At 42.8% G+C, this 22,840-nt stretch overlaps 1 protein-coding gene across 1 annotated transcript in view; it reads left to right on the top strand.

Annotated features, from left to right (window-relative positions):
* GALNT2 (polypeptide N-acetylgalactosaminyltransferase 2) overlaps positions 1 to 22,840 on the top strand; it is a gene marked incomplete at its 3' end in the record, with an annotated part of 177,929 nt that overhangs the window by 74,323 nt on the left and 80,766 nt on the right. The window contains exon 2 of the mRNA XM_084253809.1: positions 20,620 to 20,713. Within this exon, the coding sequence (XP_084109935.1) occupies positions 20,620 to 20,713 (94 nt within the window). The remainder of the gene's footprint in view (positions 1 to 20,619; positions 20,714 to 22,840) is intronic.

The following is a 22,840-nucleotide window of genomic DNA, read 5'->3' as shown; positions in this document are numbered from 1 at the left end:
AGAGGCTGAGAGAGGTGTCTGGGTCCTTCGGTGTGTGTCCTCTGCCCCTTCTTCGAAATCTCTGGAAGAGAGAATTATAGAGGTCCCCTCTGTCACCCCCAGGCCCCCCCAACCCCCCCGCCGAGATATGATGGAGTCCACACCCCCACACTAGTTCAGCATGTGATGGTTTAGAGATAGGGTCTTTACAGAGAGAATCACATTAAAATGCGATCACTAGGCTGGGCCCTACGCCAGTGTGATCAGTGTTCTTACAAAAAGGGAAAATTTGGGCCCCAAGACTGACATGTACAGGGAGAAATTGCTGTTCATGAGCCCTGGAGAGGGGCCTAGGACAGATCCCCAGAGCCTTCCGACAGCTGCTGACACATTGATCTCAGGCTTCTGGCCCCCAGAATTGTGAGATACTACATTCCTGTTGTTTCAGCCACTCAGCTGTGGTGGCAGCTCCAGCAGGCTCATTCAGGTATTGTTTGTTCTCAGTGGCCCTTACAAAAAGTTTTACCACTTGGCTTGCAAGTCCAAGGTCTCCCTCTTGAGTTCCAGTTTCTAAATACTGGTACACAGAAGACTTTCTGTGACCCGACAGGTCTTTGACCTGGTGGGGCCTCAGTGTGGTGCTTTGTTTTCCAGAAATTCGGGCCTTCCCAGGCATGTGTTCCTGGCTGCGGGCTGCACAGTTTTCTGTAGGAGCGTCTCTGCAGCTCGTGGGGTCCTCACATTCTGGGCATGTCTGTGGAGCAGATATCCGAGAGCGTGACATCCTGGGGTTAACTGGAGCCTCACTCTCCCTGTCTCTCTGGCAGCCACTGGCTCTCTGTTCAGACTCTCCCCCTGGAGCTGACCTTGCCAGCTGCCTCTGACCTCCAGGAGAGCGTCCTCTCAGCCTTCCTTAATCACTGCTCACCTCACTCCAGTCGGAGCTCTACCTGCACTGTCCAGGAACTAATGATTGGAATACAAGTACAGCTGGAACTTTTTTCGAATAGCCACTCATTCAGAAGTTTAAGAAGTCATGACCTTCAAACACAGGTCAGGAGTTAGGGTATACTGGGGATAGGTCATTAAGTCTCCCTTCCTGAAACATGTTGGGGACCTCAGGTAAAAGGCCTTGTGGCCAAACAGGTCTTGTCTTTGAGGCTGGCAGGTACAGGGCAGGGCTGTCCTAACACAGTCCCTGGGCAGAGCTAGGCTTTGTGGGGTCTGAAGCTTTTGTAATTGAAGACCATTTTCTAGGAGAAAAGAGTGATTATATAACCCCCACACTGGCTTCCCAAATGAACAGCACTCATAAAGGAACTGGAAGGCTAGTAATGACCCAGGCTGACTGGAGGGAGTGTCGGGGAATAGAGATTAGATAAGGGGCTCAGGTTAAGGGAGTCCCTGGGGGTTGCTCAGAAATGAAACATCAATGACCATTTTGTTTTAGAGTTCTGAGCAAAGGATGAAAGCATTGCCTTGAAAGGCAGATTCTATGGTGGCTTGTCAGATGCAAAGAATAAATCATTGAGTCAGGTCAGAACAAGCCTTGGAGTCCGTGTTATGGTCTAGGGCAGGTTGGCTCTGTGGAGTTGGACCTGAGGGGTCTGGAAGAAGCCGTGGTAGGACCCACAGGATGCTGGGAAGCGAGGGGAAGTTGTTGGTAGGGGCGGCTGGGAGCTCTCTGTGAGTTGCTGAAGGAAATACAGGATAAGATTTCTGTTTCTTTAGTGTGAGTGGTGTGTGGGCTCATTGACTGGAGCAGCAAGGCGTTCTGGCCCATGGGCAGTGATAGCACGGGGCTGTGCTCGGAGGGGCGGGAGCAGAGTCTAAAAGAGATGTTGGTGTGTAGGAAGACCTGACTCCCTGACTCCTGGCTCTTGAGGAGAAGAGCCCCCATGTGAGGACAGGCCCCTCAGGACTTGGTTGCATGTACTGGTCGGGCTCCAGGTGTGGCTGCTTCCCGGCAGCCTCCATCCAGGTGGACGGCTGAGTTCTGCTGCGCTGTTTTAGGACCTGTTTCTGGCATTAGCGCTGGTTCCCTTGTCATCCCAGGGATGTCTCCTTGGCCTTGGTAGAGTGTTCACTGACTAACTCGAGGCTCCTTTTTGTGCTTCCTTTTGCTTTTAACACTTGTTTCCTAAAATTGATTCTTCCCTCATGATGTGACCCACTATTTTCCCCCAGCTTTCTAGACAGTGCACATGTCAGCAGGCAGTTTTTGTTTTTTACTTTTTTTTTTTTTTAATCTGTTTTTAACCTGTCCCTCTACCCATTGCCTACTATATTTTCTACAACTAAACTGCCTTCACTTTCCGATCGCCCTGCAGGGCTGCGGCTTTATAAACACTGTGAACCCTGGGGCTGTGACGTGCATGTTGGTGTAGCTGTTTTTTGCAGCCTATTTCCTCCCTTGATTTCAAAACGCTTTCTACATTTTGGTTCATTTCAATTAGTGACTGAAATGTAGAAGATGAAAAAGAAGCGTTGGGGAGACAGGTGCCTCACAAACTTAAATACAGCAAGAAACATGGGTTATTTTGAGAATACTTGGTTCTCTAATTAGAGATAAATGAAATACTTTGAGAACTGATCAATTGCCAAAAAAAAAAAAAAAAAAGACAAGGTTAAACTGGACTGTATTACATCATTATTCAGATAAACTGGAGGTAAGCTGTGAGCCAAGGCCCAAAAGAATATAGAAATCTATGAAGAAACAATGAAGGCCATTTGGGAGAGATCTTATTTAAAGCTATACATTTTGTAGTCCTCTGACCCTGGTATCAAGAGCCACTTCAGTTTCTTTATTTAAAAGCAGAAAAAATGAACTTACTGTGTAGAGTTAAAATGAGCATTCATTGAGATGTATGTGAACCATTGAGCATGGTTCCTGGCTTATAATAAGCATGCTTATAGCAGATAAGAAAAATGTCACTACACACCTATTATGATGACTTAACAGAAGAACCAAGCCATGGTAACACCAAGACTGACAAGACTGCAGAGCAACTGAAATTCACATATGTTGCTGGTAGGAATGCAAAATGGTACAACCAGTTTGGAAAATAGTTTGGGTGTTTTGTATAAAGTTCAACACATGGTTCCATACAACCAGTGATCCTACTCTTAATATTTATTCAAGGGAGTAGAAATGTATGGGCTCACAGAATTCATAATGGCTTTATTTGTATTTGCTCTAAATTGGAAGCTACTTAACTAACTCTCCCTCAGCTAGGGAGTATAGGTGAATGAGCTGATATGCCCAGACCAGGGGAGTGTGGTTGTGTGCAGTGGAAAGCCATCCTCGCAACAGAAAGGAAACACAGAGGTGGGAATGATCTCAGTGCTTCGTGTAAATGAAGGAAGCCAGTGTCAAAAGGTGACATGCCATGTAATTCCGTGTATATGATATTCTGGAAAAGGTAAAATTGTAGAGAAAGAAAACTGAGCAGGGATTGCTGGGGTAGGGAGAGGGTTATGGTACTCAGGGTGATTTTCCTGGGTGATGGAGCTGTTCTGTATTCTGGTTGTGGTGGTTGCATGACTGTGAGCCTTGTCAGAGTTTACACGCCTCCAAGGTGGTTGGATGAATTCTGATGACAGGCTTTGTCCCCTTGTACATGGGGTTCTGTGTAACTTGCAACAGAGAATGGAGCCTTCTGGGGGGTTTCTAGTGCCCCAGCCCCCGTGCCATTCACATTGCTGTCGCCCACACAGCATTGGGTCATTCTTATATCAAATGTTTGAAATGGGCGAAGGGGCAGGTTGCTCGCACCCTGTAAGGTTGCTGACACTGCTTTTATTTATTTATTTTATTTAAATACTTTATTTTATATAATTCTTACATCTTTTTTCATCTTTGCACAATGTATGCATTTTCATTTTGGTTATATTCCCCATACAAATGCACCCCCCCCCCCCTTATTTTGACTCGTCCTTCCTTTCCCAGCCTCTTCTCATAGTGTGTCTCTGGTTTATAGTTGCTTGTTGATTTTGATTTTTACTTTGTATTGATTAGTCTTTTTCCTGGTCTCTTATTTAGGTTTTCTAAATTCCTGCTATGAGTGAGACCATCCGGTATTTTTCTTTTTCTTTCTGACTTATTTCGCTGAGCATGATCCCTTCTAGCTCCATCCATGTTGCTGCAAACTGCATGTGTTTATCTTTTTTGATTGCTGAGTAATATTCCACTGTGTATATGTACCACATCTTCTTGATCCAGACATCTATTTTTGGGCATTTGGGTTGCTTTAAGACCTGAAACCATAAAATACATAGAAGAAAATATAGGCGAAACACTACATGACATGGACCTCAAAGACATCTTTGCAGACACATCACCCAAAGCAGTGATAGTGAAGGCAAAGATAAACAGCTGGGACTACATCAAATTAAAGAGCTTCTGCACAGCAAAGGAGACAATAACAAAAACAAAGAGAAACCCCACCGACTGGGAGAAAATTTTCGCACACAACACTAATGATAAAGGACTGATCACAAAAATCTACAAAGAGCTGACGAGACTCAACAACAACAAAGAAAATAATCCAGTCAAAAAAGGGGCAGAGGAGCTAAAAAGAAACTTCTCTGAAGAGGAAATGCAAATGGCCAACAGGCATATGAAAAAATGTTCAACATCACTTGTAATCAGGGAAATGCAAATCAAAACTACCATGAGATACCATCTCACACCACTGAGAATGGCACTTATTAAAAAAACTATCAACAACAAATGTTGGCGAGGGTGTGGAGAAAAAGGAACTCTCCTGCACTGCTGGTGGGAGTGCAAACTGGTCCAACCACTATGGAGAGCTGTGTGGAGATTTCTGGACCTACTAAACATAGAGCTTCCATATGATCCAGCAATCCCACTCCTAGGTATTTACCCAAATGACACAGAAACAGTAATTCCAAAGGGCACCTGCACCCCAGTGTTTATAGCAGCACTATTGACACTGCTTTTAGACGAGACAAAGAGGAGTGGTTGAAACAGCTTTACAAAAAGCACACTCTTAACCTGTAATCTGTAAACATTTCTCTGCATTTACCCATCCCTGAGAATAGCCTCATTGACCCTGTCCTGTTGGCTGCAGTTCTTTGCTACCTATGTGACATTTTATTTATGCAGAGAAGTCTTCTCTTCTGGTTGCTCCTTTCTCCATTAAAAAAATGCTTATCCCATGTGACTTCTCATGTCTGCACAGGAGGCCAAATGCTTCTGTAGCTTTTTCTCCCAAAATCTTTAGTGCACCCTTGAGTTTATATTAGAAGGGTCTCAGGAAAGGCTGACAGGGTCAATCAGGGAATTTTACCCAGTTACCTTGTTTATTTGAACCCCAGCCTTTGCATTTCAGAACAGTATGCAGAAAGCACTTAAAATATTAAAACTAGCCTGGGACCAGATGGGCCGGATTTTTCTCAGCAGAAAAGGGATGGTATCTTAGAACTCCCAGCCACCAGCCAGAATGAAGACCCTGTACAGAGTCTGTGGTGGATCCTTAGGATATGTAGTGGCTCAGGGTGACGCTGGCCGCCTTGGTTCTGACCAGGTGGTCTGCACTCCGGAACCGGAGTGAAGATTGTGGAACAGAGCCTGGTGAATGGAAGTCCTCCTCTTCCTGGGGCCCTTTTTTCTCCAGGGATTTGTTGGGTCATGATGCGTCCTTAGAATCCTGGGGAACTGTCACCTCAGACTGTTGGCCTAACCCTATTTGCTGTCTCTGGAAGACTGGCCGGCATGCCCTTGATTCCTGACTTTTGACCAGAATGACTACTGAGAGTTTTGGACGGCCCAGGAAGAGGCCACAGTCACAGCCTGTAGAATGTGTTCCCAATCCAGCAGCCACCTGCCCAGTGCTTCCTCCCCAGTTCCTGAGCCCATGTCCTAAGTCTGCTCACTCATCAGACCCTGATCTCTCTTTTCCAGAATTGACCACTGTCATCTCTTAGTTGCTTCTTATTTCCTCCCTATAAAGACTTCTCTGAATCATTGCCTACATTCCAGCAAAACATACCACCAAGACTTTATACTATTGATAGTATTAGTAACAATTCTAAGATTATTGAACATGTAGACTGTGCCAGGCATAGTGCTGAGAGCCTACAGAGATGCTCTCTGTGACCATTAATCATGATCCCCACTCTATAGACAGGAAGCTATAGGCCAGCTTGGGGTCACATCCCACACCTTGTGCTCATCCCTGAGACTCCTGAGGACAGGACCTGACCGTGAACAATGATCTCTTCATCTCTACCTCCTAGCAAAGATCTGGCATATAATAAACAGTCAAAAAAACAAGTGAATAAATTGGTCATTTTCATTAGTGGCTTCTAAAGCTCCAAAGCTCTTTTAGTGGTGCTGTTAATAGATTTTCCCAGATCTTTTCTTGTTTATTTATTAAAAGGGATGTAATATTCAAATTGGGGGCTGTTGGTTCAAAATGTATTAATGGCACTCGCTTTTACTCCATGCCAAATCCTTTGGTAGAAATGCCCTTTAATGTCATAGCCCCAAGATTTTTATGGGCAATAGCCCTGTAAAATTGGCTTCCTGTTTGTTGTAAAGCTGTGTGGAGGACCTCCTATGTTATTTCATCCATATCCTTGTCTCAGTTGCTGCCTAGCTGACTATTCTCAATGAAATGACCTAAAACAAGAATAATCTGTGACTTCTCACAACCATGTGGGTTGGTTGGGGAGGCCTTCTGCTGCTCTCCCCAGGGATCACATGTGTCCCTGCGGTGAAATGATAGCTGGATTGACTGGGTGAAATTGTCCTCACTCACATATCCCACAGTATGGCTGGCTGTTGTCTGGGGCACCACAGCTCTTGACTCATTTGTCATAGATTAACTCCATGTCAATGTGGGTTTATTTCTGAACCCTCATTTCTATTTCCTTCTTCTCTGTGTCTGTTTTTATACCAGTACCATACTGTTTTGATTACCACAACTTTGTAGATAGTTCAAGCCTGAGAGTAGGATATGTTCTTTTTTTGTCATAATTGCTTTGGATGTTTGGGGTCTGTGGTTCCTTAAGAATTTCGTTAATATTTCTTTTGTTAATTTGAAGAATTCATTAAAACTTTGATAGGAATCACAATCTGTATATTTCTTTGGGTAGGATGGCCATTTTAACAAAGTTAATTCTTTCATTCTATGAGCAGGGAGTATTTTTCCATTTCTTTGTGCTGTCTTCTATTTCCTTTAACAATGTCTTAGAGTGTGCATTGTACAAATCCTTTACTTCCTTAGTTAAGTTTACTTGTAGGTATCTAATTATTTTGAAGTGATTGTAAATGGGTTTGCTTTCTTGATTCCTTTCTCTTCTAACTCTTTTTTTTTTTTTTTGCATGTAAGAGTGCAATTAATTTTTTGTAAATTGATTTTGTAACCTGCCACTTTACTATGATGGTTTGTTATTTCAGTTAGTTTTTAGTGGAATATTTAGGGTTTTCAATGTATGTTATCATGTCATCTGCAAATAGTGATAATTTTACTTCTTTCCCAGTTTGGATTACTTTTATATGTTTCTCCTACCTGATTAGTGTATCTAGGACTTCTAGTACTAGGTTGAATAGTAATGGTGAATGTGGACATCCTTTGTTTTGTAGCTGATCTTAGAGGAAAAAGTTTCAGTTTTCACAATTGAATATGATGCTAGCTGTGGGTTTATTATATATGATCTTAATTATGTTGAACTATGTCCTATCCCCATTCTTTTAGGGTTTTTATTATAAATGGATATTGAGTCTGATCATATGCTTTTTCTGCATCTATTGATAGGATCATATGATTTTTATCTTTCCTTTTGTTGATGTGGTGAATTATATTGATTGATTTTTGGATGTTGACTCATCCCTGTACCCAAGGAACCAATCCCATTTGGTTATGGTGTATGATCTTTTTAATGCATTGTTGAGTTTGGTTTGCTAAGATTTTGGCATCTGTGTTTATCAGGGATATTCATCTGTAGTTTCCTTTTTTGTGTGAACTCTTTGCTTTTGGTAGCAGAATAAAGTTGGTGTCATAAAATGTGTTTGGAAGCATTATTTCTTTCAGTTGTTTGGAAGATCTTGAGAAGGATAAGTATTAGTTTGTCTTGGAAGGTTTGGTAGAAATCAGTAGTGAAGTAGTGCTGAGCTTTTTATGGCGGCGAGGACTTTTGATTACTATTTCCTTGCTTCCAACTGTTCTGTTCAGGTTTTCCATTTCTTCTTGATTCAGTCTTGGATGTTTGTATATTTTAAAGAATTTGTTCATTTCTTCTAGGTTACTCAGCTTGCTGACATACAGATTTTCATAGTAATCTCTTATGATCCCCTCTGTTTATGAGATGTCTGTTGTAATTTCTCCTCTGTCATTTCTGATTCTATTTGTTAGAGTTTTTCCCCTTTGTGAACCTAGCTGGAGATTTGTCTATTTTGTTTATTTTTTCCCAAAGAACCAGCTTTTGATTTCATTGATCTTTTGGGCTATCTTTTTATTTCTATTTCACTCATTTCTGCTTTGATTTTTATTATTTCCTTCCTTCTGCTGGCTTTGGGTTCTGCTTGTATTTTTCTAGTTCCTTAAGCTGAGAGTTAAGGTTGTTTATTTGAGCTCTTTCTTGTTTCTTGATGTGGTCCTGTATTGCTATAATCCCCCTCTTAGAACTGCTTTCTAGTAAGAACCTAATATAAATGTCTGATGTTGCTGTCATCATCATCATACATGTTGTCTCATTTAAATCTTACAGCATCACTATGGGTAGAAAATATGATTTCTATTGCTGTGAACTCTGCAGCAGGAACTTGGGTTTGTGAAGCATGAGTTCCTGTCAGCAAATCACCTTCTCCCCAAATTTCCCATTATGATTAAAGGAGATAAAGTGTGTGGGCAGGAAGAGCAACCTTTGGAAACAAATATTAGTATAAGATTATAATCTTCTGAAGTGGAATAAGAGAAGAGGAAGGATGAACAGTGCCCTGTGACTGTCCAACCCAGCAGCACCCAGCAGCACGCGGGTGCACTGGATTTAGTTATTTTGACTTCCTGCCAGGCACTGATGGGCACTGTGTCCGTCAGCATACCCCAGAACTGGCCTGGTGTTGTGGGCAAGGTGTGGACTCGGAGCCAGTCACACCCAGGGTGACATTGGATGTGCTGCCTCTTACTCTGCACCCTTGATTTTATCTTTTCCTCATCTTTTAAATGGGGGACATTAACATGACACCGTAGGATACTGTGAAGACTGACCGAAAGGGCATACATTCACCTCTCTTACAACTCCTGGCACATAGGAAGTTCTCAGGAAATATCAGTTCTCTGAAGGTGGCATCACTGTTGTTGCTGCTTCCACCCTCCCAGGGCCTGGCTGGGGGAGCCGGGCAGTCAGCAGAGACGGCCTCTGACTCCTCACCTTGTTCATGTAGTTGCCTGTGACCTCGGTGACACGGTCCACGATCCCCCTCAGTTTAAAAGGTCTGTGCCAACAATGACTATAATCACATGAGATCAGTTTGGTATTTTGTTGACCAATTTCTTGGCAAATACAGTAGGGAAAGGGATGGACACAGAAGAGCAGACCCTTGAACAGCCCTGTCAAGCTGAATCTGGCAGTGCCAAACCCTGCCCAGGACAGCAGGACCTTTCTGGGCCCTTTCTCTAGTTCTTGGAAGTAGAGATCTTCCTGAATAGTGTCTTGACCTCACACCTAAAAGCAGAGGCCAGGTTCACACCAGTTTCTAAAAACAACTCCTGTTCGACTGTGGGTCTCACGGCTGCTTAAGAAGCATCTGTAGTCTCAAGCCAAATATATGCCTACTGCCCTGATGCCTTGGTGATATGAAATATTGTATGGGTTTGCAGTTCCAACCTAAACATATCTGTTAAAATATATTATTCATGAAGGTAATTTGAAAATGTGACAGAAAGTTTGAGATGTGGAGACAACACTCATCCTTCTCTGCTCAAACTCATTTTTATTTTAATGCATTTCAGCCCAAGCTGATCCATATGGAAACATTTTTATATAGTTGTTTCATTGTGTACATAAAATTTTGTCTCCTGGTTCTTCATTTAACATAGTATAAGCATTTTGCTTATGACTATGTGATCTTCATAATTATAATTCTTAATGGTTGCATAATATACTTTTAAGGGGCCGTAACATAATTTAATCAACATATTTTTGGTGAATATTTTAAGTTTCTTTTTTTTCTCTTATAAACAATGCTGTAACATTCATGCATGGAATTGGTTCTTTCTTTGGGGGGGGGTAGTTCATTAGGATAAATTCACAGAAGTGAGATTTCTCAACTTAAAGGTTGTAAGTGCCTTTCTAGCATTTGACATGTGATGCCAAATTGCTTTCCAATGCTGTTGAACTCATTTACACTTTATCCTTTTGCTTTTAAAGCAGATAATGGGACATCTGTAGCCCACGGTATAACACCACACACTGGAATAATGTGGAATGTGTCCTAGCTATTGAGAGCAGAAAATGGGCTTGTAAATAAAGGTGCCAGAGGTAAGGGATCGGATCGAGTAAATTGTCCCTGACTGAGCCTGTCCATCCTGCCCCAGGGCAGAATACAAGAGAGGAGTGTCCCCTGTGGCAGCCAGCGATGGGGGACATGGCAGTCGATGATACTGCATGTCATTCGGATGAGGGGATGACATGAATGTTCCCCTCACTTTTTGTGATGTGAAATAACTTTCAAAGACGTTTGAACAGGTTGACTGGAGGCTGAGGTCCAGTGATGCTGCATCTCCCATCTTTCCCCAGGTGTGTACTTCTCTATGAAGTGGGCTAGTGGCGCATGACAGTGTTTCCACAAATCCTTTGTGAAAGAAGAATTTGTAAGTCATAAAAGAAAGACCTTATGAAAAGAGTGGATTAGGACAACATTCTAGATGTTTTGGCTCCATGCACATGGCAGGTAGCCATTGAGCCCTACATAAAGAGAATGTTAATGAGAACGTACACATTTTAAAATAATAAAAATGAATGCCCAGTAGTTCCCATTTATTGATACTCCTTTGTTGGAACTTCAGAAAAAAAAAAAAAACAAAACCTGTATCTGATATTTGGTTTGCAAATATCTCCCCCATTCATAGGCAAGCCTTTTCTTTTAACCATGGTGTGTTTTGTTGTTCAGAGCTTCTTAGTTTTGGTGGGAGTGTAAATTGGTGCAGTGATTATGGAAAACAGTATGGAGAGTTCTCAAAAAATTAGAACTAAAACTATCATATGATCCAGTGATCCTACTTCTGAGTATTTCCCAGAAGAATATGAAACTATTAATTTGAAAGATACATGCACCCTATGTTCATCGCAGCACTATCACAATAAACAAGATATAGAAACAACCCAAGTGCCTAGTGACACATTATGGGATAAAGAAGATGTGGTATAGAAACACAATAGAATACTACTTGGCCATAAAAATGGATGAATCTTGCCATTTTCAGTAGCACGATGGACTTTAAGTGGATTATGCTAAGTTAAATAAGTCAGAAGGAGAAAGACAAATGCTGTATGGTTTCACTCACTTGTGGACTATAAAGAAAACAAAAGCAAACAAACTCTTAGATGCTGACAACAGAATGGTGGCTACTGGAGGGGGAGAGGGGAAGATGGAATGAGCAGAAGAGATGAATTGGTTGGTGGTGGATGGTGACTAGACATTTGGTGGTGGGTGTAAGGAAATGTACTCCTGGAACCTGCACAGTGTTGTGAATTAATGTTACCTCCATTGAATGAATGAAAATTAAAGTATTTTTTAAAGTGAGGGCTTGGCTTGAGACTCCCTAATAGGAGAAGCTATTTCTGTGTTTATGGAAAGAAAAAGGTGGAATCAGAGTAAGAGTTAAAAAATGAAGTCATAAATGGCTCCTCAAAATGGCAGGTGCTCAGCTAATTTAATGAGCCTAATTCTGTCTTCTCGTGTCTCTGCTGCGTTAAAGAATCCACTGCTCCTGCCTTTGAGGATGTGTATGACTTGGCCCCAGAGCTGTCGTGCTTCATAAACTCTTACTTAGAACCAGGAATAAGGAAAAGTTGCTTGTTAGCAGCCTGCCTTCCGCTTCCTTGCTCTGGGCCACCCACTGCTTTGGTCATCCACTGTGAGCAGGGGGCTTAGGGTGGATTGATTGCTCTTGAAAAGTGGATTGCAATGTGAAATAGATTGCTCCTGGGCACTGTGCCTCATTGTAAAATTGGCTTTAAAATCAGCATTTATCAAGAGACTCACCCTTTAGTTCCCTAAAGGGAAAGGGAGTGGAGAAGACTTTCAGTGACTTGAAAAGTTGACAGACACCCTACAAAATACCTAGTTGGTAGATATTTGCCCAGAAGTGTTTAATAGAATTTTTTTTTCTTTTATCTAAATCAGGTCTAGGCATACATTTTCTTTCAGTTTTCTGAAAATTTTATTTTTGGAAGCATTTTAGAAAAAAAAGTAGGGACACAATACAGAGAGTTCCCAAATACCCAGTTCCCTTGTTAACATTTGAAATTAGCACGATGCAGATGTTGAAATTGAAGAACCAATATGGATACATTTTTATTAAGTAAAACTCTTACTTTATTCAGGTTTCCTGAGTTCTCCCGCAATGTCCTTTCTCTCTGCAGCGTCCTATCCCGATGCCACGCCACATGGAGTCCTCATGTTTCTTGCACCTCCTCTTGGCTGTGGCTTTCTCAGCCTTCCTTGTTTCGGACAACCTTGACACTTTGGAGGAGTCCTGGGCATATTGTAGCATATGTCTCACTTGGGGTTTGTCTGATGTTTTTCTCATAATGGGACTGGAGTGATGGATTAGGGGGAGGAAGACCACACAGGTAACATATGCATACGCATTATCAAGTCAGTGGTTGAGCTAATTTGGGGGAAGAAAGGAGGGGGGGTTAGTCCCAAATGGTGGAACTAAAAAGATGGTTGAAGTGTGGACTCTGAAGCTGGGAGAGGGCAAGGTCAGTGTTCTCAGTGCTTAATGTCTAACTTTTATAATGCCTTGCGTGTGGTTTACTGGAGGCCTTTCTGTTACATCATTTCAGGGGATAAGATGCAGGTGTTTTTAAATTTGCATATTGGGAAGCTGGAGATTTAGGGAGGCACCTGACTTACCCGAGGTGACAGAAACCAGTGACACATTTCCAAGCCTTGTATAGTTGTGTTTCTAGAGTGTCTACATTGAGCAAGCTGGGTCACTGGTGGACATTTCAGCCGTTTGTGGACACAAGGACTTATGTAACAAGGTTTAGGTGAGGTGAAGGCAGTTGACTGTGTACAGAGCATGTGCAGGATGATACAGTAGGCACTTAGTAAGCAAAGCTAAATAACAGGATTGATAGCAATATTATTGTAGATTGTAACATTGGTGCAGGTGATTGTTACAGCTCCCAGAGAGCAAGCAGGCTGCTCAAGCTCCCCCTCAGTTGGCTTTTCTCTCTGGATACACAGTCAAATAAATGAAGCTCACGGTGACCTTTATCATAACATACTTTTCATTTGTGAGCAAGTGATTATGTATGAAGTGGTCTGTTCATGAAGCAAGTTGGAGTAATGAAGGTAAGACTTTCAGTGCATTGATGAAGCCAGTGGTCCTCAACCCTGACGGTGGCTAGCGCTGCCTGGGGAGCATCTCAAAAATACCCAAGCCTGGGCCCAACCCCAGAGATTGTCACTCAGTTGACTGGGGCAGGTCCAGGCCTTGGAGAAAGTCAGCCGACTTGGCCTTTTGTCTTATTCCATCTTGCTTGCAGTTCTGCCTTGGTCTTGATTCTTCAACCCTACACGTCTTAGGTTTCTCACCGAGTGAAGGTTTTAGACACTACAGGAAGGCTTCTGTTGGAAGCTCACCCTGAGCTTTTTCTACTCCTCCAGCTTGTTCCACCTGCTCTCCCTAAGTGATAAACCAGAGGTGGCCTCATGGCCACCACTGCATAGAATGTGTGTTCAGAAGTGGGTGAGGGATCGAGTTGGGCATGTTCTGGTCTCTGAGTTGTCATGTCCCCGTCCAGTTCTAATGATGTTTAGAAGGGAAGCTAGCGCTCTTCCTCTTAAACCAAGTTACTGCTTTCAGTGGGAACTCTTTATTTAGAAACAGAAGCCATCTCTTTCTTAAAAGCAGTTATCAATGCTTGCAGAACACAGCCTTTTGGTCTAAGAGAAGTTCTGCCTGGTTCACAGTAAACCCACATGGGGCCTTCCCTAGCACTCTGGCTTTCTTTTCTAGGGAGCCTTTACCAGTGAGTTAAAGTTACCCTTGCCAGTTTGCGAATGGGTATTTAGAGAGCAGTGTATTAGCACAGTTCTTCACCTTGTCCTGATAGGTAGGCACCTATTCCCCCATCCTCCCTTGGAGGGACACCCAAACTGAAGAATTTGAAACAGTAGACCTTGTGGTTCCTCTGTGGATCACTTTATAGTGAGAATCCTGGGTTGCGCGAGGTCCTGGTCTTTGCAGGAAGCTAAGTATATACGCTTACAAATTTGTTTTCAAGTCAACAATTGAGTTAGTTTTCAGTGTCTTAATTTAATTTGTCAGTTCGCTCTTGAGAAATAAACTGTAGAAATAGAAATGTTTGCATTTTCTAACATATTTGACAACCTGATTTTTTTCCCTCAAAACTTGGATGTCACCATGAGGATTAGTTGTGCTGGTAATTGCAGAAGTCATTAAATAATAGTGAAAGTAGACAATTGAAGAGAAAGGAATCAAGTAGTCATTCAGATGGTATTTTTGGTAACTTCATCTGCCTTGGAGCATATGGTCTAGTCAGCTGAAGTAATTTAGCAGTGACAAAATGTATTTCAGTAGGGGAGATTAAAACAACCTATTTGTTTTCTCTTTTCTCCCAGAGTGTTATTTTTATCTTTTTTAGAAAATACAACGTTAGCCATTTAATTTTATGAAGGCAGCCTTTGATGATTTAGCAATACATGATTCTTCTTTATTATCTAGTTTCCTGTGTGTAAGCTTGTTTATTTTGGTGGTGGTCTATAATTCAAGCATGTTACCCTTGGCGGTCATTGTGTTTATATTGGACTGTGGGTAAGAGATCAATGTGATGTTTCTACTCCTTTTGTGACTCAACTACTCCTGGACACCTGAGTAACTGGGATAGCGGTGCTCTGTCTTCTGTTTAGTCTGGCCTCATCCCTGCCACTATCAAGTCTTGTGGTATTGAACGATGTCGTGAGTTTAGATTGTGTTCACCAATTCTTTGACAGTCTTCTCCCCAAAATGTGGGGTCTAATTCCTCTCCCTTTGGACATGGTGACTCACTTGCAATGAATAACATGTGGTAGTTTGATAGTGTATCATTTGCAAGTCTAGGATATAAAAGGAGTACTGAGGTCCTCTCTCTGTGTATCTCTTGTCCCCCACCTTTTCCTCATATCACCTACTTTGGGGCACACTAGCAGCCATGTTGTGAGGACACTCAAGGAGCCCTGTGCCCCAGTTTGTGCTAAGGAACGGGGCCTCCTGCCAACAGCCATGTGAGTGAACAGTCTTGGAAGCAGCCACTCAGCCCATCATACGCTGACTGACGCCCCGACTGTAGTCTCCTGAGAGACCTTGAGCCATCCAGGTCTTGACCTTCAGAAGCTGTGTGAGATAAATGCTTATTGTTATTGAGCTTCTGAGTTTTGAGGGAACTTGTTTTATAGCATTTGATGACCCAATAAGTCACTTAGCCCTTCCGGATCTTTCTCCTCATCTGGGAGACAAAGGGTTGGACTAAATAGTGCTCTTAACAAGTTGATGGTGATCGATTGGTGCTTAGGAGACTGATTTCTAGCCAGCTGCAGCGCATCTGCGGCCCTGACAGCACTTTCTCCCTCCACACCCCTGGCCCCGCCAGCAGCTTACATGGGGCCAACCCTTCCCGTCTTGGCACATCCGTCATCCACAGTGAGCGAGATTTTTGTCCCCGGTAAAAACCAAGCCTACTTTTTATTTTTTCTTGTTTTGAAACAGATCATAATGGGAATATTATTTTAATTACTAAACCTTTATTTATACTTAGTTAATTTTCATAACTATTCATAAACCAACCAATTAGATTTTCTGTCTCTGAAAATAATGTCATTTTATTAAAGATGATTGCTCTTTTATCTTTCTAGAAATAGGATGAATTTTGGCGGCTGTGCTCTCTAATTATGCTAGATAAATAGACATTAGTCACTTATTTCCATCTGATCTCGCTCATGGCCTGATTTAATTTCATTTGGATGTCAGGTGATAGCCCACTTCTGTCGTGCACAGCTGTAAGAACAGAGTGGGCAGACCGCATGTCTTGAGCTTCTAGACACTGAAAACACACCAGATTCAAATATCTAATAATAACCAGTCAGCTGGGTCAGTTAGTACATAGGGCGACAGGAGTTAGAGTTCGCATTATCTGGAGCTCTGGGTTCAAGCGTTGAGGCTCTCTGGGTTTGTTTGTTTTTTTTTTAAACAATTTTTTTTTAAAGATTTATTTATTCATATAAGAACCGGGGTACAGGCCAGATAGATGTGGGGGAGGGTGAGAGGCTTCACCAGAGACAGAACAGGCAGACAACCGAAATACACTGCTGAGGGGAGCAGCGGGTGAGATAGGAGAGGTCTGTTGCACCATGTGGGGCCCTCGCCAACGGCCGGGATCTAACCATCACTGCAGAGGCTGCCAACAGCTTCACAGCATGGCGCTCAACCACCTGCGCCACCAGGGAAGGCCCAGGGGTCTCCGGGTTTTTCCAGAAGTGGTGTTGTAGGGTCAGGAATGGGCACAGTGCAGGTTTTCTGATCCCATGCAGACCAGGTAAAGGAGGAATCGGAGTCCTCAGTGGTTTTGCAGGTTTTTTATTGGGGTTCACCAGGCATATGGCAGGCAGGGGTGCTGGGTGGCCGGGAGATTGGCAGGCCTCCCAGCCCCTAGCAAGTCTTCACTCCATCTGGGCTCTCTCGCCTTCTCTAAGCTTCTGCTTCTCTTGCTTCTCTCTTGGCTTCCGTTTGTTCCTGGCTTCTTCTCGGCTTCTCTTTCGGCTTCTGCTGGGGTCCCTGTGACGCCGCCCTTAAAAGTACAGTCTCAGCCCAGGTGAATCCCATCTATATTCCCACACCCTACTCCAGGTGCCCGCCATCAGGCATGCATTCAGGACCGCAAGGATCCATCATCTATCCTGATGGTGGGAGGGCTTTTAGAAAAGCCTGACATTTTTTCCTTACCCTACAGGTGTGCAGCTGTATCCAACACTGTGGTCAGAATGGTCACGGTGTCTTGATGAGGTCACCAGAGAATCCTAGACTTCTGATTAAATTTCCCTGACAGAATTCAATTTCCGGTCAGAATCCTGAGTCTGCCCCTATCTACCTTTGCAGCATGTTCTATCTGTGGGTTAGTCATTCTGTATTCAGTGTCATCATCCCTCTTTTGAGGGCAGGAGAAACAAAGCAGAGAAGAGCCTGCATCCTGGGAAATAAAAGCAGGCTTACTGGGTTGCAGACTTCAAATTCCCTGCAACTTTTGACTGAGCATCAAACTGTATCATGGCTCTTCTAATCTCAATGGTTTATACTTTGTACAGTTTAACAGTTAATAAAAAGAGGACTGGTCTGTCATTGCATCATTTTCTCTTAACTAGGAGAAAGCAAACAGCAGTTGGTATCATATCCTGGATACTAGTGGGTGCTGGGGAGAATCTTCTCCATACATTTGCATTCAGTACATTTACATTCTTAACAGAGCCTCCACTCGTGTAAATGAATCTTGTAATGTATGTAAATGTATGGGGGGATTGTTGTAAGAGAAGCTTCCACTGTAGTGTGGGTGAAGCCAGTAAAATCACTATGAGTAAGGAGGGTGAGGGTTTTTTTTAAGTTGCATTTATTACTGAGCAACTACCATAAAATCACCAGCACACTTGGTACTGTGGGGACACAGACCACCTGCCCACCCCAAAGGACCTGATGTGCCTCTGGATACCAAACATTTGTGAAATTGGTTAAAAGTCTAAGAAAGTGCTGAATGAATATATCAGCTGCATGGGATTGCTAGGGCAAGTGGGGACATCGAGGCATCCGGCCTAGTGCCCCAGTATTAGAGAAGGTAGGTGATTTACTCAGACCCCCATAGTCACTGGCCCTTGTTCTGGGCCCATGTTCTTCCCGCCCTGCCCCCCTCCAATGTTGGCCCCTCCTTCCGCCCCTGAGCCATGTTCTTACTGGATTCCTGCCCTTCCTGATGGTCACTCATGCTCACGGCTAGTTACGATGGCCTTGTGCCTTTCCAGAACTCCAGACACATCCGCTCGCTGTCTCTGAGTAACCTCGGCATTTCCAAAGCCCGTCCCTTCCCCGCCCAAACAGTGTCCTCATATTTCTTAGCCAGGACTGTCACTCCTGCCCGTGACGTGTTCACATTGGAAACCTGTTGCCATCTCTGGGTCCTTCCTCCTCACTGCTTTACTTTAGGAGCAGGTAGTGACGTGATAATTGGTAGGTTTTTTGCCTTGGGAGTCCAGAACAAAACAATCCTTTGTGAATGACCTGGATAATAAATGTAATTAAAAACAAAACAAAACAAAAAACCTAGGTTCTAGTAATGGATTCTTGGATTTTTATGATGTGGTAAGAATCATCAGGTTTTTTAGCTTGAGCCCTGGGCTGCAAGCCCCATCCTGATTAATGAAGGGCCAACTTAAGCTTTTTATCTGCTGTGTAAATTGTACAAATTGCTTAACCTCTCTGGTTTTCTTTGTTCTTACTGTGACATAGGAGTTGGAAAATACCATGTTGTTGCAGGGATGAGAAAGTGTCTAATCACTTATAAATAGCGTTTAGCATGATTTCACCCAGTTATATGTATGGTAGGGCTCTCTTGGTCCTTATGTGGTAGGCAGAGTTGATGGGGAGAAGGGTTGGGAAGGTTAAGAAATGTTTCATATGGACTAGTCATTCTTGTTTGTAGGGAGAAACATATATTTCCTGAGAAAACATTGATGGTTGACCTGCAAATGTTGATTTGGTAACTGTTAATCAAGGTAATGCCTTGATTTTTGCACATACAGAGTAAGATTAATGCCATTGGGCCTTGCTGGCATCATTCATTTTTTATTTTATTCAAGTAGAATGTTAAATGGTTTTATGGTATGTCATAAGCCAGATGCCTGTGGGGGAAAAATTACTTGCCACACATGCTATGAGCAAGCTACAAAATAAAAATTAATACTGCTTAATGAAAAGTCTATATACTGTGGCCAGTCACTTCATTACTTGCTGAATTTACACGTTTCTTGGTATCATGGAGGCGCTCACACATTTGCAAAGATGGCTATGAAATCATTGTTAGTAGCAACTTGAAAGTTTATTTATTCTCAAACAATGTCAAAAGTCAAATTGTAGATAGCTTTCAAATTTCATTTGTAACAAAAAATATTTAAATTGGGTTACAGGTGCTTTTTAGTACATGTGTCTCAATGTGGGAGGAAAGGATCTTCAAAAGTCATGGTTCTGGGGGCCCTTGAGGCCTGAGAGAGGCCTGGTGATGGTGGGTGGGACCTGCCAGGCACAGGGTGGTCTCTCTTCCAGCCCCTGCATCTGTGAAGTTACCCTGTCATGTCTCGATGGCCCTGATGGGATATACCCAGCTGTCTCATTTTGCTGCAAAAGCCACCAGAGGAAAAGCTGGCCTGGAGAGGAAGGAAGTTTAGGCACAGTTTCTCTTTAATTCTTCAGAATAAAACTGCAGATTATGGGCTGAGCAAGTCACATTTGGGAAAAATGTACCATTTGGCCCTGAGAATTCCCTATTTATGCGGATCATTTTAACAGCATCTGCTCGGGAAAACAACCCGTGGACAATGCAAGCCTGTGAAGATGACCAGCATGGGAGAGTTCTGATTTTGGTCATATAGCGAAGTCTTTTTTTGCTCATAGAAATCAGATTTGAAAGTATTGAAAGTATATTTAGCTCCGTGGTCATGGAATTGTTCTTTCATTTGATTTAATGTTGAGAGATTAAATTGTTTGTGCAGATGAGTTGAATAAATTCTGCCAGAGCTTATATCTTATTCCGGTTTCACATTAAGCTCTTAATTTACAGCTCTGTTCTACTGGCAGTCCCCTTAGAGGGGCCCTCGCAGAAGCTTAGCTGTCCTTCCACTCTTATTCAGTGGCATTAAGCAATCATCTTTCAACCTCTGAGGAGGACTCAAAGGGGCCCCTAGGGAGGACCTGGTCCTAGGATGTCCTTAAACCATCTAATATATCTAGAAAGTGATCCTGATTTTAATGGCTTTAATTTAACTGCTGTTGAATTATTTTATTTAATCCACTTTCCCTATCTCCCTTCACTACCCTCACAGATCTTCAAAGCCCTGGGAGTTTCCAGAGTTCTTTCCTTTCTACAGATATGCAAAGCAAATACAAAATGAAAAAAGAAATGCAAACCCTTCCTTGGTAAAGGGCATCCCCACACTTTTCTCCCTTTGCATCTTCACCCACTGAGAAACTCCTCAGTGTAGGTGCTGAAGATGGAAATTCATTCTCACACCGGGTGTCCCCAGAGCCCACCGCCACATATGCCTCAGTGTTGATTGAATTGATGAATGGAGGGTTGGCTTGAAGAATTGGTCGACTCATGTGGTGTCTTTGTTCCCCCTAGGAGGACTGGAATGAAATTGATCCAATTAAAAAGAAAGACCTTCATCACAGCAATGGGGACGAGAAAGCACAAAGCATGGAGACCCTCCCTCCAGGTACTGTGATGCCCACTCCAGGCCAGTCCTGTTGGTGGCTGGTGGTCGGGAAGTCATCTTGCTCACCAGCAGTGTACGAGCTGGATGTGGGTGACATGTGGAGCATATCAAGAGTGGGGGAGAGAAGGGATTTTAGAAGGCATTTGGAGAGGTTGGGGATGGTACTGATGAGGAGTAGCTGGAAAGACTACCCCTAAAAAAAGACTCAGGAATTTAAAATTCCTTTCTTTGTGTGGGAGAGGGATCAAATGATTTAGGTATCTCTTCCTGGGATATGGGGTGGCAGGATGTCTCAGCCTGTGCTGGGGGTGCAGGAGTTTCCAGTATCACAACCCGGGTTCAGTAGTAGCCTCTTCTGTAAGGAAGTCCAGGTGAATCAGGCCATAACTGTTCTATGTTAGGGGCCTCAGACTCACGCCCATCATCCTCTCTCTGTGCCCTCACCTCTGTTGCTCTCCTGCAGTGTACCCTAAGCTTCCACCTTAGGAAGCTAAAGGAGAGCAGATTAAATTCAAAGAAAAAGAAATAATAAAAACAAGAGCTCCTGTACCCCTTTGCTCACTGCAGTGTTGGGACTTAGGAGCCCCAGTTGGCCAAGTCAGTAGCGCTAGGGCCTCTGCCACACATCATCCCTCTTGTGGGTTGTACTGCCTGGTTATTACTTTAAACCAAGTTTAGAGTTTTCCCTACCCTTTCAGTCGGGCTGACACTCCTGTGTGAACACGGATTATCTTTTTTCCCTCAAGGGTCTTGGACTTTGTTTTGCATCGGTTTTGATGGCTGATGTTGTTGAGCCTGATTTCTGTACTCTTCCACCATCTCGCTGGACTCCTCTTCTTTAGCCTCTCAAATGTGATGGATTATATTAATTGATTTTCATATGTTGAACTGTCTTTGCATACCCGGCATAAATCCTTCTTGGCCATGGTATAAAATTCATTTTACACATAACTGAATTTGCTGATTTTTTTTTTGAGGATTTTTGTGTATGTATTCATGAGGGGTGCTGACATGTAGTTTTCCTACAATGTCTTTGTCTAGTTTTGTTATTAGGGCAAGGTTGGCCTCATAAAATGAGTTAGGAAGTATTTTCTCTGTTTCTGTCTTCTGGAAGCAATTGCAGAGAATTAGTAGAATTTCTTCCTTAAATATTTCCAGTTCAACAGTGAATCCATCTGAGCCCACTCCTTTGTTTGTTTTTTTTTTTTTTTTTAAAGATTTATTTGTTTATTTATTTATACCAGCACTGGGTACAGTCAGAAGCGCGGGAGGGCGAGAGAATCCACCAGAGCCAGAGCGGGGAGCAGAGCAGGCAGAAGGACCGAAGTACACTGCCGAGGGGAGCAGCGGGAGGCAGGAGAGGTCTGTGCGCCATGTGGGACCCTCCTCCGGTGGCCGGGGAGCAGCCGGGGATCAAACCGGTGCCGCAGAGGCCGCGGTCAGCTTCGCAACCCAGCGCTCAACCGCTGCGCCACCGAGGAGCCCCTTCTTTGTTTTTTAATTTAATAATTACTGATCCAATTTCTTTAAGAGATATAAGTCTGTTGAAATGATCTGTTTTTTCATGTCTGAGATTTGGTAGATATCTTCCAAGAATCTGGTCCATTCATTTAGGTCATTAAATTTATAGGCATAAAAATATTAATACTAATTTTTATTCTCCTTTTAATGCCCATGGGACCTGAAGTGATGTCTTCTTTTTGATTTTTGATATTCATGATTTGTGTCTCCTCTGCCTGGCTAAAGGCTTATTAATTTTATTCATATTTTAACCAGTTTGGGGTTTTTTTTCCTATTGATTTTCTTTGTTTGATTTCATAGATTTTTGCTCTTGTTTTTATTATTTCTTTTTCTTTGAATTTAATCTGCTCTCCTTTAGCTTCCTAAGGCGGAAGCTTAGATGATTGATTTTAGATCTTTGTTCTTTTCTGATACAGTTCTTCCTCAATTTTTCAATGGGGTTATATCCCAACAAACCCATTATAAGTTGAAAATACTGTATCTCGAAAATGGATTTAATACATCTAACCTACTGATTATTGTAGATGATTGACTATTTGTCCTTTAAGATAATTGAGATTGCCAATTACAAAAGTTCTAACTCATGTGATGGCCATCACTGGCTTG

This window comes from Talpa europaea, assembly GCF_964194135.1.
Source record: "Talpa europaea genome assembly, chromosome: 14".
In the NCBI taxonomy this organism is placed as follows: Eukaryota; Metazoa; Chordata; class Mammalia; order Eulipotyphla; family Talpidae; genus Talpa; species Talpa europaea.
This window is presented reverse-complemented; position numbering and strand designations above follow the sequence as displayed.